Raw genomic sequence first — 14,676 nt, 5'->3', positions numbered from 1 at the left:
ATCAGGAGAAGACTTCCATTGATTTGTGCGACCAGTTCAAATTATCATTTAAGAGATGCTGCATGTAAGAGGTGATGATTGCTTCCAACCTCTGCAGTTCTTGTCCTACTACATAGAACTGCCTTTCTGTTAGGGATTCCCTTCTCTGAACCTCGAGTATCTGATACTTGTGTCCTGCAGCTTTCGTAAAACAAATCCCCTCCCATTGGATCCCAATCTGCGCTAGCCTTTGACGTTTAGCGCAAAACGTCATGGCTTGCGGCTTAGATTGAGCCCGATGATGGAGCTGTCCCTTCTAAAAACGGGCAACGGCCGCTGGACAACACCTACAAATCTTTCCATCATTTGATCGACGTGTTGCTACCTAGGTTATATATCATGATATTTCGAGTTCAAAGTGGTCTTCTCTCCTCACCAACATACCTAACCAACTCGTTGCCCGCAGTTTCTGAATTGAATCCGGAGCAAATATGCTAGAATTCCAGATTCCCAACTCATCAATGCAAGGAGGCCATCTTGTCAGCCACAGCCACGATGGAGCGGAACGCAACGTATATCACAGTCACTGAACCTCTCTGGGCTACTTCTCTGAATTTGATGCTTTTCGCATACAACGTTGTACGCAGTGCACATATAAGCTGCTTACTCTTTTACATGATACCGCAGGCTCTTAATTGGACGCCATAACACGTTACAACTCACGTCGGACACAGTCTCTTCTTCCCAGCAGCTGAGGTCTCGATATCTGAATGCGGGATGGGTCTGTGATGAGCTGAGCTGTTAGTCATCACCACATCGAACTACACGTTACAGAACAGAAGGACTCCATTTCATGTCAGTTGCTTCTGCCAACCTCGACTCACTCTTCGCTCCGTGGAGCACAGCGCAGATACGAGCGGGAGTTGGGTCAGCGTGGGTATTCCCGTTCCCATCTTGACCTTTGCTCTGGCCCTATTCGTTGACCATTTTCACGAGAGCCTGTCACAGTAGTGCCAAACTTAACATGTGGACGGACCAACCGAGTGGGCTATTTTCAGCAACATCCTTCCATCCACCCATAACAGTGGGATCCATGCGCTCCAGTCTTAATCTTCAGCTCATCTCTACCGTAACCATACGGTTTATACCGGCAGTCTCTTCTATTGTCATCAAGAACTCTATGCAGAGGAATAAGCTCGTAAATCAGTAATCCTTCTACATACAGAGATGATCTGTTTTACTAGCCCCAGTGACACAATCCACTTACAACCCTTGTCCCTCAATTGCTGCCGATTCCTCCGTCAACGTTAAGCGATGATATATACCTTCCCTCTTTGTTGCCTGGAATCTGGTTTTGAGGTCCCCATCAACCTCCACTTCGCTTCAAAGGCCCCCCATCCATCGATATACCCGACATCTTCTAGTAAATTCCAAGCCAGCCGCATCATTACCATGTCAATATCTCATGTTTTATCTCGCCCGTCATTAGAAAATCATTCAAAACGCCATCTCGATGATTTGCCAGCTCATCATTGGGTCATCATAGGGTTCCATCAATGATCTAGACCCTTGAACCCTCTCCCTCACCCTTCAACTACACCCTCTCGCCAGTAGCACAGTCTCAGTCGCCCACCCAAAAACCATCCAGCCACCATCGGAGCATGAAATATCCTGCTCCCCGTTGATGATATTTCCTAGATCCTATTGTCTGATGGTGATGTACAGTGGAGGCCACGCGGCTGACCAACTGGCACATGCAGATCTACATAGCCTATCTCGCAACTTCTTGGCTCTATCACCAGACATGTACCAACTTCGATGCCTCACTTACTGACTTACCCTGTGGCCTGGTTGTATTGTAGCACTTGCTAATTTCAAGATTAATAAGGTAAGCTACAACGGAACATGGAAACGACCAAACACTTTGGCCGCTATGACCGCCTTCTGAGCTAATGTTTCTTGGTCTTATTGGCGTGCTTTCTATAAACACCTCATCTTGAAGCGGCTTGTGCTTTATGTACCGCCTAGTAAAGAACTCACGTTTCAGGATCAACTAAGGTAGTTGCAGTATGTAACTGCGGCTCCCAACAAATGCTACTAGCTGCACCAGGGTTCTCTTAGATACAATCACCATCCTCAGGTTCAGCTTACTAGTAAATTCTTAGTGTGATTTCATTAACTACCTTCTGCAGGCTGACCATCTAGCCCAGCAGCCCAGCAGCCCAGCAGCCCAACGTCTCTAGCCTCGTCAATCTAGTCGTTCCGTCGTACAAGCAATCTCCGCAAGCAAGCGCTCCTCCCTTTCCCCAATTTCCCTATAGTTAACGGTATATGAATGAATGAACACTATGATTGCTTCCTCCCATAGACATTATTGCGCCCGAGCCCCAAACAAAACACTTTACGCCTTCGATTTGCCTTTCACTTCAGATCGAAGTATGTACTCCACCGTGACAGATGGGTTTCCTTTCAGCCACGACTCCGTAACTCGCCTCAATCGCCTGTCAACCACTTCAACCTCGTCCATGTTCTTGAACTGCAGGGCCAGGTCTGGCTTCGTAGCTCGACCAGAGTTCGTGAACTCAAGAGCAGCAGCTTGTAGCTCGCACATTTGAACCTCGACCTTGACCGAAAGGTTCACTGTGGAATCGTTTTGCGATATTATTTCAAGTGGAAGTTTTGTCGACGCAATGCGTTTCAATCTCCCTCCGTTTGCATGAATACGCTGTCGCTTCATGAGAAGGCGTCTGGAATCCAATTCTGCGCTTTCTGAAGTTGAAACGCTTGAACAGCGTCGCTGTCGCTTGAATGATCTTGAGTAGAATCCCTCATTGTGCTGGTCATGGATATGATCTAGCGGTGCTGGGCTGTATTCACCAGTAGCTTCTTCGTCCGACCCTGTGGCTTGTGGTGGTGGTGGTGGTGGTGGTGGTGGTGTTCTCTGAAGTAACACCTGTAGAGAGTGCGACCACTGCTTGTTACCTTGGGTTTGACTTCGTTCAGAATCCCTCATGCCTCCGCAAGAGCTTAGATGATTGTGTGGTACTTGATCGGACAACCAAGATTGCGCATAGGCCTGAGAGGAGGATTCTCCAGGGCTAGAAGGATGCTAGCCTTCCTGGTCCTCGGAGTTCGCGTGACTGTTGTGCAACATTTCCTTAAGATATGCGTCCGAGTCGTCACGGCTGTTGCTCATCGGTGCATTTCTGCGGTTAAGTAGTCCATTGCCATACCAAACTTGGTCCGACCGACGTCTGCCTTGGGATGCAGTGGGACCACTTCCAAGGAGCAAGCGGCTTTGTCTCAACTCGTCACCGCTTCGTCTGTTGACTGACGGTACCACACTACCCCGAGAAGACCTCTGGGCTCTGGCCAAGATATTGTTGGTGGATTGTCGACGAGAATCACGACGAGTTGAGTTATGGGCAACAGTAGGGTCTGATGATGGCGGCGTTTGTAAATTTGCCGGCAGTGTTAATTGCAAGTCTGGCATTGAATTGCGGATTGACTGCTGCCCTAAGAGAGGCCTGAAAGGCTGGCTTGAGAAAGAAGGAGCCTCACGACGTGGAGATGTGCGGGGAGATGGAACGGCATTGGGCCCAGCAAATGGAAGGTTGAATGAGGACTCGTCATCACTTTCGTCTTCGTAGTCTTCTTCCTCATATTCACGGAACAGGTTGAGGAGTGATTCTGACAGTTCCTTCAGTGGAAGGCGTCGATTATGAGAGACACTCGTCAGATAGCTCCTTGTATGAGGTATTTCGGGCGTGGCAGTCTCATCTGTTGCGATTTGGATCGGCTCATCCCTTGATGAGCGAAAATAGTCATCGATGTTGCCAAAACGACGGTTTAGAGTCAATCCTCGACGTCGAGAGTTTGATTGCAATTCATCTCGGACAGGAGGAGTGGCAGCTCGTCGAGGTGTAACATGCACAGGAATTAGTCCTTCTTTGCCGTCCAGGTCGGTCGAAGCGGTTTCCCTCCGTGAAAGATTGACAGTTAATCGTGTCCTCATCATCTCCTGAACTGGTTGGGCTTTCTTAGGACCCCTCGTCTCGTCCAGGTTTCCAGATCGTGAGCTTTTCTTGGGCGAAGTGGGAACAGTGAAAGCAGCGGGAGAAGCCCTTTCGCCACTTCCAAATACGCCAGTACCACCAAGAACTCTCTCAGGCTTATCGTTAAGAGAACCGACAAGTTCTTGGTCGGTCAACAAGAGTTCCTTTTCCATACTATCAAGACGTGCTCCATCTCTTCGTCTTGGCTCAACCGTCTTCGAAGCCCATGGCAGAAGTGATAGGCTATTCTCCAGCGCCACCAACTTGTGTTGAAGTTCTTTGTCACCCAAAAGTTTTTGGGTGTAAACGGAATCACAGAGATTCTGGAAGCAACTTAGGACGGCTGGTTCATCCACGAAAAGAAGTTCATCTTTCGAAGGCGTCACATTGGGGTCGTATGATCCAGGTGAACACTGAATGCTAAGTTGCATAAATGCATTGGAGGGTGCTCGCGAGTTCTCGGGTGAGTTTAGGACTGCGGAAATACTCGATCTGAAAATAGAAACTAGCTTCTTTCCCGTGCTTTTGGACGATGAAATGGGTCGTGAGTCGACCGAGATGAAAGCTCCCTTCCCCTTGATGATATTGGCATCAGAGTCAGGCTTGGGTAAGGAGGCTACAATTTTCAAATTTTTCGACTGTACTTCGGTTGAAGTTGCTCCAGCGCGAGAGTCCGATGACACTGCCACGAGCTGAGTAGTAAGAGCGTGACCAAACACTTGTGTGATTGCCTCTCGCGTGCTTGGTGCTGAGCATGGTGTGTAAACCCACGGCTGGATTGAGCTACCAGGCACTTTGAATGAGAGTCTGATGTGTGGAAGTGCGATCGCATAACGCTCCAGGAGTCGTCTGATATCTGCCAGGGTCTTTCGGCTCACTTTGATAGCATTTTGTTTCCGAACAGGAAGGTTCTGAAACAAATTCAAAGCTTGGACAGTTGTTCCGACAGGAGCGGAAACAGGCTGTTGTCTGCTAATTCCGCCTGATTTTGTGTTTAAGAGAAGTAGTGATGCAATGGGATCCTGAGCTGTTCGAGTTGTGATTTTGATTGTAGCCAGATAATTGGCACTAGCAAGAGCCTCGCCACGAAAACCAAGTGTCTTGCCGCCTTTCAAATGAAGTTCGTCGAAGTTTCGGAGCTTACTCGTATGAGACCGACGCCCCAATGACTTGTAGTCGTCCACCTGTATCCCACAACCATTGTCTCGGACTTGGACTTTGTCGACGGTGTTGGGAGCAACCGTGATTTCGATAGATGTAGCACCCGCGTCAATACTATTATCAACAAGCTCCTTGACCATTGAGAGAGGGTCTGGAAGCGAAGACGAGGACCGTAGGAGGTGTGCTAAAGATGGTGGCAACACAGATATTGACATTGTGATGATGAGATGGCTTGAAGATGGAATTGAGATATGAACTTCCCAGATAGTTTATGCTGGATTAAGACACAGCATCTGGTTGCCCGAGAGACTAACACGGATCATGTGGATATTATGCTGGTGGGTTATATAAGAAGTGGAATTAAAGCAGGGGGTGTTGGAGAAGAGGAAGATGAAAGGGAAGAAAAACAATTGAGACGAGTGGTGATATCTCGTCTGCCTTCCATACAAATCAAGAACGTAGAGAGATTCTTTGAAGAAGGAGGTGATTCAGCCTCTTACCTTAGTCCCCCTTAGTCCTTCCTTCCGACTAACACATCACACACAGAATGTACACCAGCTGCCGCCAAGAGGTTAGAAAGGTCCGATCAAGGTACGTACCTTCAGTCCCTGCATTCCATCTATCCAACCCTGGAGCCTCTAGGGCACCATCTGTCCCTGTTCCCCTGTGACGTGACCTTCCAGCCCCGCTGTGAGTAGCCCCGCGTTGTCTCTGGCGGATAGAAACCATTGCTAAGCTTCCTTTCCCGAACCTAAACCATCCTCCAACCTCGTCTTTTAGTTACCTACCCATCTCAGTAGATTGCGACAGCTTCATCCCAATTACCGACATACAGAAATTCTCTATCGCAGCACCCCAGTTGATCTCAATCTCGAATTCTAACGATGTCTCTCAAGGGTCCCTCTCCGCAACACCACGATGGCTCTGGCCTGCGCATCGGCATTGTCCACGCTCGTTGGAACTCAACCATCATCGACCCTCTTGTGACCGGTGCCAAGGAGAAGCTCCTCGCAGCTGGTGTTAAGGAGTCCAATATTGTCACCCAATCTTGCCCTGGCTCCTGGGAGCTCCCCATTGCCGTCCAGCGGTAACCTCCCATTCATTTGTATCCGTTGATGCCGAGTCGCTGACGTATTGCCATTGTCTAGCCTGTTCTCCGCCTCTCAGATCCAGGGTACCTCGACTGGCGGTCCTTCGGCAACCGATCTTCTGGCTTCATCCACTACCGATCTCACCTCTCTTCCCGCCTCCTCTGGCGCCTTTGATGCCATCATCGCTGTCGGCGTTCTAATCAAGGGAGAGACCATGCACTTTGAGTACATTGCCGAGTCAACTTGCCAGGGCCTTATGCGCGTGCAGCTCGACACTGGCGTTCCCGTCATTCTTGGTGTCTTGACCGTTCTGACCGAGGACCAAGCGAAGGCTCGTGCCGGTGTCGACGGTAAGGGCCACAACCATGGAGAGGATTGGGGTCTGGCGGCTGTCGAGATGGGTGTCAAGAGAAAGGAGTGGGCCAACGGCACCATTGATGGTTAGAACAGCAATGTGCATGACAAATGATAAAATATCACATTTTGGACAAGGCGTGGATAACCTTGGCGCTCGTCAACGGATCGATGAAAGCATGACTTGGGCCACAGATGAATACCATTCCGAAAATGACCTCCCAATTAGTCAATTACCGCATAAAGATGTATCTATCATGCGCCAGTCTCAGTCCTAATGAGCCAGTGCTTATCATATCTTTCCCCACGACGCCCGGGTGAAAAGCACTTCTAGAATATACAATTGTATGTGGCTCTCCACTCGGCGGTTGAGCTATTTCAACCCATGGATATCCAGATGCAAAAATAGAGCATATAAACCAATCTTACCTCCGTCTCTTTTGTAATAATTCCGCACTCACTAATCCTTCGAATTATATCATGGTTCCAAAATCGCTTCCCAGTCCCTTCTTTGACTTCCACATGCTACGCTTCTTGTCTCGCTTGGCCTTCATCGCCTCCCACCCTTCCTCGTCGTCATCATCTGAACCGTCACCAGCGGAGCTTACCACGTTAATAGTAGACTTGCCCTTGGGATCATCCCAGCGACCCAACGCTCCAGACATAGTGTTGGTTCGTCGGTGGGGGTCGGGGGCTGCTGCAGCCGGCATTTGTGATACTGGGCGATATCGGCCGGGAAGACCGATGTTGCTTCGCTCAGATGGCGCAATTGACGGAGTGTATCCCATAGGGGGCATGCCGTGAATCGAACCAGCGTATCCGCCAGGTGGTGGCAGGAAGGGAGCGCCTGAAGGTGGCGCCACCATGCTCATGGTACGCATTCCGGCGTCCATGCGGCGAGGAGGCTCTAAAGCTGGCTCAAGCATCATTGAGTGGCGAGATGAGAGGTCATTCATAGACTGAGTGGCAGAAAGTCCTCCATAAGGTTGCATTGGTGGCATCATTCCGGGTTGCTGCTGTTGCTGGTTGTTGGTAGCCATCATTTGCATAAACTGCATCTGCATCTGCATGAACTGTGACATCTGCTGGGTCATTTGAAGCTGTGCCTGGTCTCCCACGGTGAGCTGTGGTGGCGCCATGGGCATAGGCATCTGTTGTTGAGACATGCCCATACCTGGCATATTGTACATGCCGCCCATGCCATTCATCACGCCTTGGGGCATGTTGTCGAAAGGAGGTCCTTGAGGCCCATTCATGCCAGGGACAAACTTCTGGCCATTTGCGTTAGGACCGCCGCGGCGCATAGCTCTTGAGCGTTCCTCACTGGCGATCACGCCAACCAACCCTCCAGGAGGCAGGGATTGCTGAGACTCTGAGGCAGGAAGACCGCCGCTGAAAGTGAGCGACTCCCGCATAGCAGGCTTTGCGATACCTGCACCAACAAAAGGGTCCTGAGGAAGACCCCGGGCGAATGCAGGTAGCATCGAATGGCGCTGGTTTTGACCGCTGCTCTCGCCCATCGCCGAGCCGGGTCTTGGGGGCGCCAGCTGGGTTGATGCTCGCAGGTTGGGGTTGGAGCCCATGGTGCTGAGTCTAGCGGGTGGTCGGTTCTTGCTGGGGAAGCCGTGAGCCTGCAGAATGGCCAAAGGAACCTCCTCGTCGTCATCCTCGTCAGAAGCACCCGCCGGGGGTCCGGGAGATGGTGTCTTCATGAGGTGAAGTTGAGGTGCACTCATCGAGCTAGCCAGCCCAGGCCTTTCATGTGATTGCATATCAGGCTGCTCTCCAGTGACTTTCATCATCTGCTGTCGATAGACTGCCATATGAGCCTCCTGCTTTCTCCTCTGCTTTGCTTGCTGCTTGGACTTCTCAATCTCGTCCTCATCATCATCATAATTGATTTCGTCGTCATCGTCATCGTTGGGGGTTGACTGCATTACTCCATCGCTCAAATCGTGACGCTCTTTGTCTTTTCGGTACTTTTCGAACTGGGCTGGGGTCATGACCTTATTGTTCCGTGGTGGGCTAGGGGCTCGAGAATTGAAACGGTTGGTGATACGCGAAGAATGAGCGGAAGTTCCTTCGAACAAATTGTCGTCTCCTCTGTTGAAGCTGCTGTTGAGAGGCTTCCTCTCGAATGATGAGAAGGAGTCTTCGTTTCGTCGGTAACGGCCGGAAGGGGGGTTGGGGCTACTGGACTCGGAAAGCAACCTTCCGACTGCGATGGAATCCTGCAGTAACTTTGCATCTTCATCCTCAATGATATCGGACGGCCGGTTCGACGTCTTGAAGGAACTCTGGTGGCGCGGAACAGGGGGTGGCACATCATCAAGCTCAGGGGTCCCAGGTTGAGATCCGAGAAGATTGTCGTCTTCGTTGCGGCTGTGCCACGACTCAGGGCCAGGCTCAACCTTGGCGATCTTGTTGATACTCAAAGGGGGCGGCTGGATGGGTCGGTTGCTGGTAAGTGAGCGAGGAGCCGCGGACCCGTCAGCCCTCATGGTGGCGACGCTCGCTCTCTTATCGAAGGACGAGAACATGGAGCCGAAATCACCTCCCATATCCATGCCCCCATTCTCCATCTCTAACTTTGGCGGTGTAGCAGTGCTGGTTGTAGATTCAGTCAAGCCTCTAGATCTTCCACCAAAAGCATCCTGTTGAATGGCTGGAACGGGAGGGATGTCGTTGTTGTCAATCTTTGGGGAAGACGCGTTGTGTTTTTTCTGGACCCCAAAAGAAAATGTTCGACCCGCTCGGTTCAGAAATCCGGACCCGCTGGATTTTACTCCAGGTCGAGGAGCGATCTCGTGCAAGTTCTTCTTCTGTGAGTGGGAATGTTTGGGATCGTCCTGACCCTCGAGATTCGTAGAAGACGGAGTAGTCGAGGCATTGCTGTGCCTTGATGAGGTATCAGTTGATGTGGCTTTGGTCGTATTAGAGGCCCCACTTCCCCTGGAAAGGAGTCAGCGCCATGGTGCATGACTTAGGTTGTGTTATTTTTATCTTTCCAGAACCAACGGCAGTCGTGCAACATTCCTTGGCGAGTCACACAGGCAGAGGAGGGAGGAGGCGGGGGATCGAGGGAAAAACTCACCTGTTGCCACTCTTGAGGTCGGCAAACATGTTATCTTCAGTGTCGAGTTCCAGACGACTAGGCTTAGGAATGTGATGACCAGAGTTCCTGGCCATTCTGGCGCCTCCGTCAAATGATTTGCCGAGCGCAGGGTCGGTGCGCTCAATAACTCGGAATGACGATTGCTCTGGTGTTACTGACGCATGCTGAAAATCCTCCGAGGTTGCGGTTGACTTCCGCCTGTTAAACGCAACACCGAATCTAGGCATGTAGAAGGTATAATAATAGAATATCGGTTTGGGATTAGATACAACCCATAAAAGAGACTCGGAACGGTCCGAGCTGAGCTGAAGTTATTGGTACTGTTTTAGTGATCGATATACGGCGGCGTTTTGGGCCAGGTAATATGAAATCGAAACCAAGATAGGGAACAAAGATTGCAGGTCGTGCGTTGATGCGGCGTTTGATAACGATAGCGAGGGTATTCGAACCGAACCGTGTCAAGCAAACAAGATGCGTATGATAGACGCGGATAACTGCATGATTGAGGGATCGCCGGTCAGCTGGTGTTGGTGACAAATGATGTACTGAAGGTTGTCGCAGTTGTTGAGGGCACCGCACGTAAAGGAATTGAGCGGGAAAGATAGCAACAGAGCAGCAGCAACAGAACAGCAGCAATAAGCAGTGCAATACGGCCGTGGGTATACAGAATCGGGGACAAGAGGCTTTATCGGAATGAAGAGAGTCGAGACAAGTTCCAGAGAAGAAACATATAATCCGGGTGGTTGGAGGCATGTGTCATTGATCCAAGGCAAAGAGAGTTGAGACTCACATTATGATCTCCAGAAGCGAAGGACGGTTTGTATTAGGAGTAAAAAGTGGCTGGTTAAAGCCGGAACAAGACGGTCGGGGCAAAGGCGAGAGCGAGAGTGAAAGTATGTATGTATAGAAAGTAAGACGATAGAGGCTCAGTCTTAGTCGTCTCGTCTCGTCTCAAAGTCTCTCTCTTCGATGGGCAAAGACAGACTGATAGAACAAGACTTGACAGGCGGCTAACGTCAACGACAGAAACGCAACAGTAAAAAAGTTAGGAAGCGGAGATGATTAGGGGGGGAAGAAGCGAGTGGTGGTGGTGAGGTTTGAACGAGAGAAAGATGGCGAACGAGCAGAAGCGAGTCCAGTCTAGACCAGACCTGACCAATTCAGTGGTGGCCCGACAGGCTACATAGATAGGTACAGGCTACAGTACAAACAGCGCCAGTCAGTACAGTTCATGGATCCAATTCAATCCAATCGACATGGATATTTAGGGTCATGGATAAGTGAACGGCCAAGCACAGACAGACCTCGAAGGCACCTAAACGGGGGTCGGGGGTTGCACAGTGCAAATGCTGAAAGAGTGTGTGCTCTATTAAACCCCCATGGCCAGCGCACGGCCTCCGTCTCGATAGAGAGAAGAGTCGCTTCTCGGAGCCAGTGAGCGAATGTGGAATGAGTTGCTTTTGCGATGTGATGCCATTTGATTCGATTCGATTTCATATAACGTTACAATTCCTATAGAAGAGTATGGACAAAAGAGTGGTTTATAGAATAACCGAGGTGAGTAAATCAAGAATAACGACACATAACAGGCCTATGATAGCTGTAGTGGTTATAACAAACTTTCGGTCAACTCAAGTCAAAACTCGGCAAACTCTCATCAAGTGAAATTCTGTGGAATCGGAGTCTACATATCAGCTCAATTGCATCAGAATAGACAGATGGCTCGCTCAAGTTAATGGTCCCCGTAGACTCATCGTCACAGCCCGTTCATCTAGTCCGTCCTAGCCCGTATCCTCTCCCGACTACCACCTCGCTAGCGCCGTTGCTCCATGAGAACAGGCAACCCTTGTCTTGGGGGCACGGTCACCGCTGAACCAGAGTGAGAGCCAGAGCCGCGGCCATGGCTTCGCCAATAGCATCCAGACTTTCGGAGAGAGCATGTGGTATTGTACAGGTTCAGCTGGCCCTAGATCAGACCTACACGAGAACTGATGCTACGAATGCAAATGCAGGCAGATCAAAACATGACATGGCTTGACGTATGTCCAATGGAACACGATTGTCCGAAACAATATCTCAAAGCCTTATTTCTTGGAGTGGCATCAATAATCAAGAGCTGATACTGAGGCTTGCTCATCTAAAAAGAGGCGCGGGCCAAGGCCTGGACGGGCAAAGCCGCAAAGGCTCAATAGTTCCGATAATTCAGCTACGGCACCTCCTCAAAGCCGCAAGGTGCAGAAACATTAATGATGAAATGCTGCACTTTAAGCCGGGCATATCAAGAAGACGGTGCGCTAGTTGCAGGGGGAAATTGCGTGGCATTCAAGACACAACCAACAACCTCAATAGCGCTGTTGCTTGCATTTAGACCATGATCATGGCCATTCCTGGAAATCCCTTCAGCCTTGGGGATGTGCGGCAGATGGGAGCGATGTGGATAAGCCAGCATGAATCTTTTCTTCGTGAGACAGTCTAAGCCCAGTCGACGCTGGGTGAGCTGGGTGAGCTGGGTGAGCTGGGCGGATGATGAGCCAATGGGTTATGCTACCGGGCTTCAACGTTTCACGAATCCATTGTTTTGTTGACGCGACTTCTTCTCGATTATGGAGACTTCCCTCGACTTTCTATGTAATGGACGACACGATAGTCCAATTCTATATCCCAGTTTAACCCTGAGTCAAATATGGAGAAGAAGAAAACAAGAAAGTATCCTGGATAAAAAGCCAACAAGGGGACTTCCCATCATCTACTAGTAACATACTCTTGGCCAAGAGTTGGTTATTTTTGTCATTGATGATTGATGTAATGATTGACAATTATAGTAGGATGCTCAATATCAAAGTGGAGTTCTGTACTTCAACATTGATCGTGAATAGACATACATATATATAACTCGTTACTCAGATATAGTTGATTGATCTGTGCTATTGACCCCTTGGTGTTTTTTGAATAACCAAGGCATTGCTGTAATCTCTCTACAATACGCGCACAGTATATACATTGTCTAGACTAAAGAGAAATACTGGAGTTCTTGTGGAGATAAGGGTTCAATGCTTGATTCTGCTTGGCATTTATCGACTCACAGCTATCTCTGTCATTGACCGAGACTCGACATTCGTCTGTTCTATTGCGTTCGAGCATCAGATACAATAGTATAAGACAATAACAGCCCGGGGCCTTCGGATATTGGATCTCAAAGAGAGTTGAGTTAGTCAATTATTGGCTGCATCGCTTGCGCCGTTCCCGCCCTGAACCGTGACCTTTTCCATTCCATTCCCTTCTCAAGACCCCTGGAGCTTTGGGCTCTGGCTTGCAGAGTTACGGGCTTGGGGTTGCGGGCACAGGGGGCCGTTCCCCACCACGATCCACGACAGCCGAGCAGCATCCACTGAAGGCCCCAAATCAGCGTGACACGAGCAGAGAGTTCCACATGATATGAGCCTGTATTCATGGATGAGAGAGGATCTTTTACTCCTTGACCTTGACCATGACCATGACCATGCTCCTCCCCTTTCGTGATGTGATTTCCATTCCCATTTTAGATATCACTCGATTTTTGATCTTTTCCAAACATGCCCTTGTTCCTCACTGACGTCGTTGATCTACAGGAGGAGCCGAGTTGACGATCTCGTAAATAAGAACTCGGGCTTCACAACGTCTCTTCACTTACAGCACTAGGACAAAACTTGGAAAGAAGCCGAGATCCAGGCATTGAGAAGATATCTCAATCAATTATTGTGAATGTCGCCTCTCGCACTGTGCATGTATGCAACCTAATCGGGTATTAGGAAACTCATCTGCACAGAAACTCAAACCTGATCGGGTCAAGTTCAGGTACGCGGCTCGTCAGTTGAAAATCATCACTCTTTCGAAAAAAAAAAAATCAGAGCGAGTGGGAGGGCCCTCCTTTTTTCCTTCTTAGCCCCTGTCCGCTCAGTGGATCGGGATGGTCTTTTTTAGATCAAAGCTTGGCCAATGCTTCTTATTAGGGGCCCAACCGTGGAGAGACAAGATATGTGAGGTTCGTATGGACTAAAGACTGTAGCACAAGGAGGAGATTAATGGATACTCTGGGTGTTTTGAAGTTATTTCCATCTCGTGTTCTTGGACGTGTCACTAACAATGACCATCGATGCCCAAGGCTTCGGAATTCAAACGGCTTCGTTGCTATCGAGGAACCGCAGCAGCTCGTGCACTGTACGAGAGTGAATATCTGCTGTGTACTGTGCCACGCCAACTTTGCTCTCCCGTTATTCCACGGAGTACGGACAGGGCTGGGCCGGATGGAATACCTCGAGCCTCAAGGCTAAGAAACCAGGCAGAGCACGGCAAAGCAAGAGAGGCAATATTGACGATGTGGATGGATGAATCATGGCTGAGCTCATGATGCATTGGCTGCTGACAGCCTATTTACAGCTAAACTTTCCGCAAACGTTTGCAGAGTGTTCGTCCAATGCTGATTCTCGAATTATTTCTGGCTCAGGAGCCACAGTTTCAGCAGAAGGCTGGGCTCCCTCGTCGCGGCTCCATCGTCTCACGCCACCGGCTGCTGAGATGATCGCCTTGAGCGTTAGGACGTGGTTGATCACACAGTTGTTGGGTTACAGTTACTATTATTGCAGGCACACAAAATTGAGGGCCATCACCCAATCCAACATCAACTCAAAGCTTGTTCTTGACCGGTTTGTCACAGCCCCTCTCTTTTTTCTTCGAGTTTCCCTGTATTACTTCGTATAGATGTTGAGATTCTCCACAGAACTGGGGACTGTGATTGCGATTTGCGATTGTCGTGTTGTTGTTGTTATTGTCAAGAAGCGCGTATTTGGTTGGAGTTTTGTTCAAGATCAATAGGCTGTCACGTCAGCAAACAATCTCACAAATGTGCAATCATTAACCGTGCAGCCCTTGTCTCGCTCTTTTC

General features: G+C 49.5%; 3 protein-coding genes across 3 annotated transcripts; 1 reads left to right on the top strand and 2 right to left on the bottom strand.

The window, feature by feature from the left end:
- Positions 1 to 698: 698 nt before the first annotated feature.
- On the bottom strand, positions 699 to 5,542 carry FOBCDRAFT_247002 (uncharacterized protein; the record flags this gene model as incomplete). The annotated part of the gene is made up of 10 exons (XM_031182538.3): positions 3,213 to 5,542; positions 2,429 to 3,077; positions 2,251 to 2,294; positions 2,163 to 2,218; positions 2,020 to 2,032; positions 1,819 to 1,826; positions 1,305 to 1,399; positions 1,247 to 1,275; positions 864 to 951; positions 699 to 800 (listed from the first exon to the last, which is right to left on the bottom strand). The coding sequence occupies exons 1-10, from the start codon at positions 5,408 to 5,410 to the stop codon at positions 699 to 701; spliced, it is 3,282 nt and encodes a 1,093-aa protein (XP_031043306.3). The 5' UTR covers positions 5,411 to 5,542.
- Positions 5,543 to 5,945: 403 nt separating this feature from the next.
- On the top strand, positions 5,946 to 6,922 carry FOBCDRAFT_5945 (6,7-dimethyl-8-ribityllumazine synthase). The gene is made up of 2 exons (XM_031182537.3): positions 5,946 to 6,282; positions 6,344 to 6,922. Exons 1-2 carry the CDS (start codon positions 6,080 to 6,082, stop codon positions 6,729 to 6,731), a joined length of 591 nt encoding a protein of 196 aa, XP_031043305.2. The 5' UTR covers positions 5,946 to 6,079; the 3' UTR covers positions 6,732 to 6,922.
- FOBCDRAFT_5932 (uncharacterized protein) lies at positions 6,918 to 10,228 on the bottom strand. The gene is made up of 2 exons (XM_031182532.3): positions 9,735 to 10,228; positions 6,918 to 9,592 (listed from the first exon to the last, which is right to left on the bottom strand). Exons 1-2 carry the CDS (start codon positions 9,980 to 9,982, stop codon positions 7,114 to 7,116), a joined length of 2,727 nt encoding a protein of 908 aa, XP_031043300.2. The 5' UTR covers positions 9,983 to 10,228; the 3' UTR covers positions 6,918 to 7,113.
- Positions 10,229 to 14,676: the final 4,448 nt, after the last annotated feature.

This window comes from Fusarium oxysporum, chromosome I (assembly GCF_013085055.1).
Source record: "Fusarium oxysporum Fo47 chromosome I, complete sequence".
Classification (NCBI taxonomy): Eukaryota; Fungi; Ascomycota; class Sordariomycetes; order Hypocreales; family Nectriaceae; genus Fusarium; species Fusarium oxysporum.
This window is presented reverse-complemented; position numbering and strand designations above follow the sequence as displayed.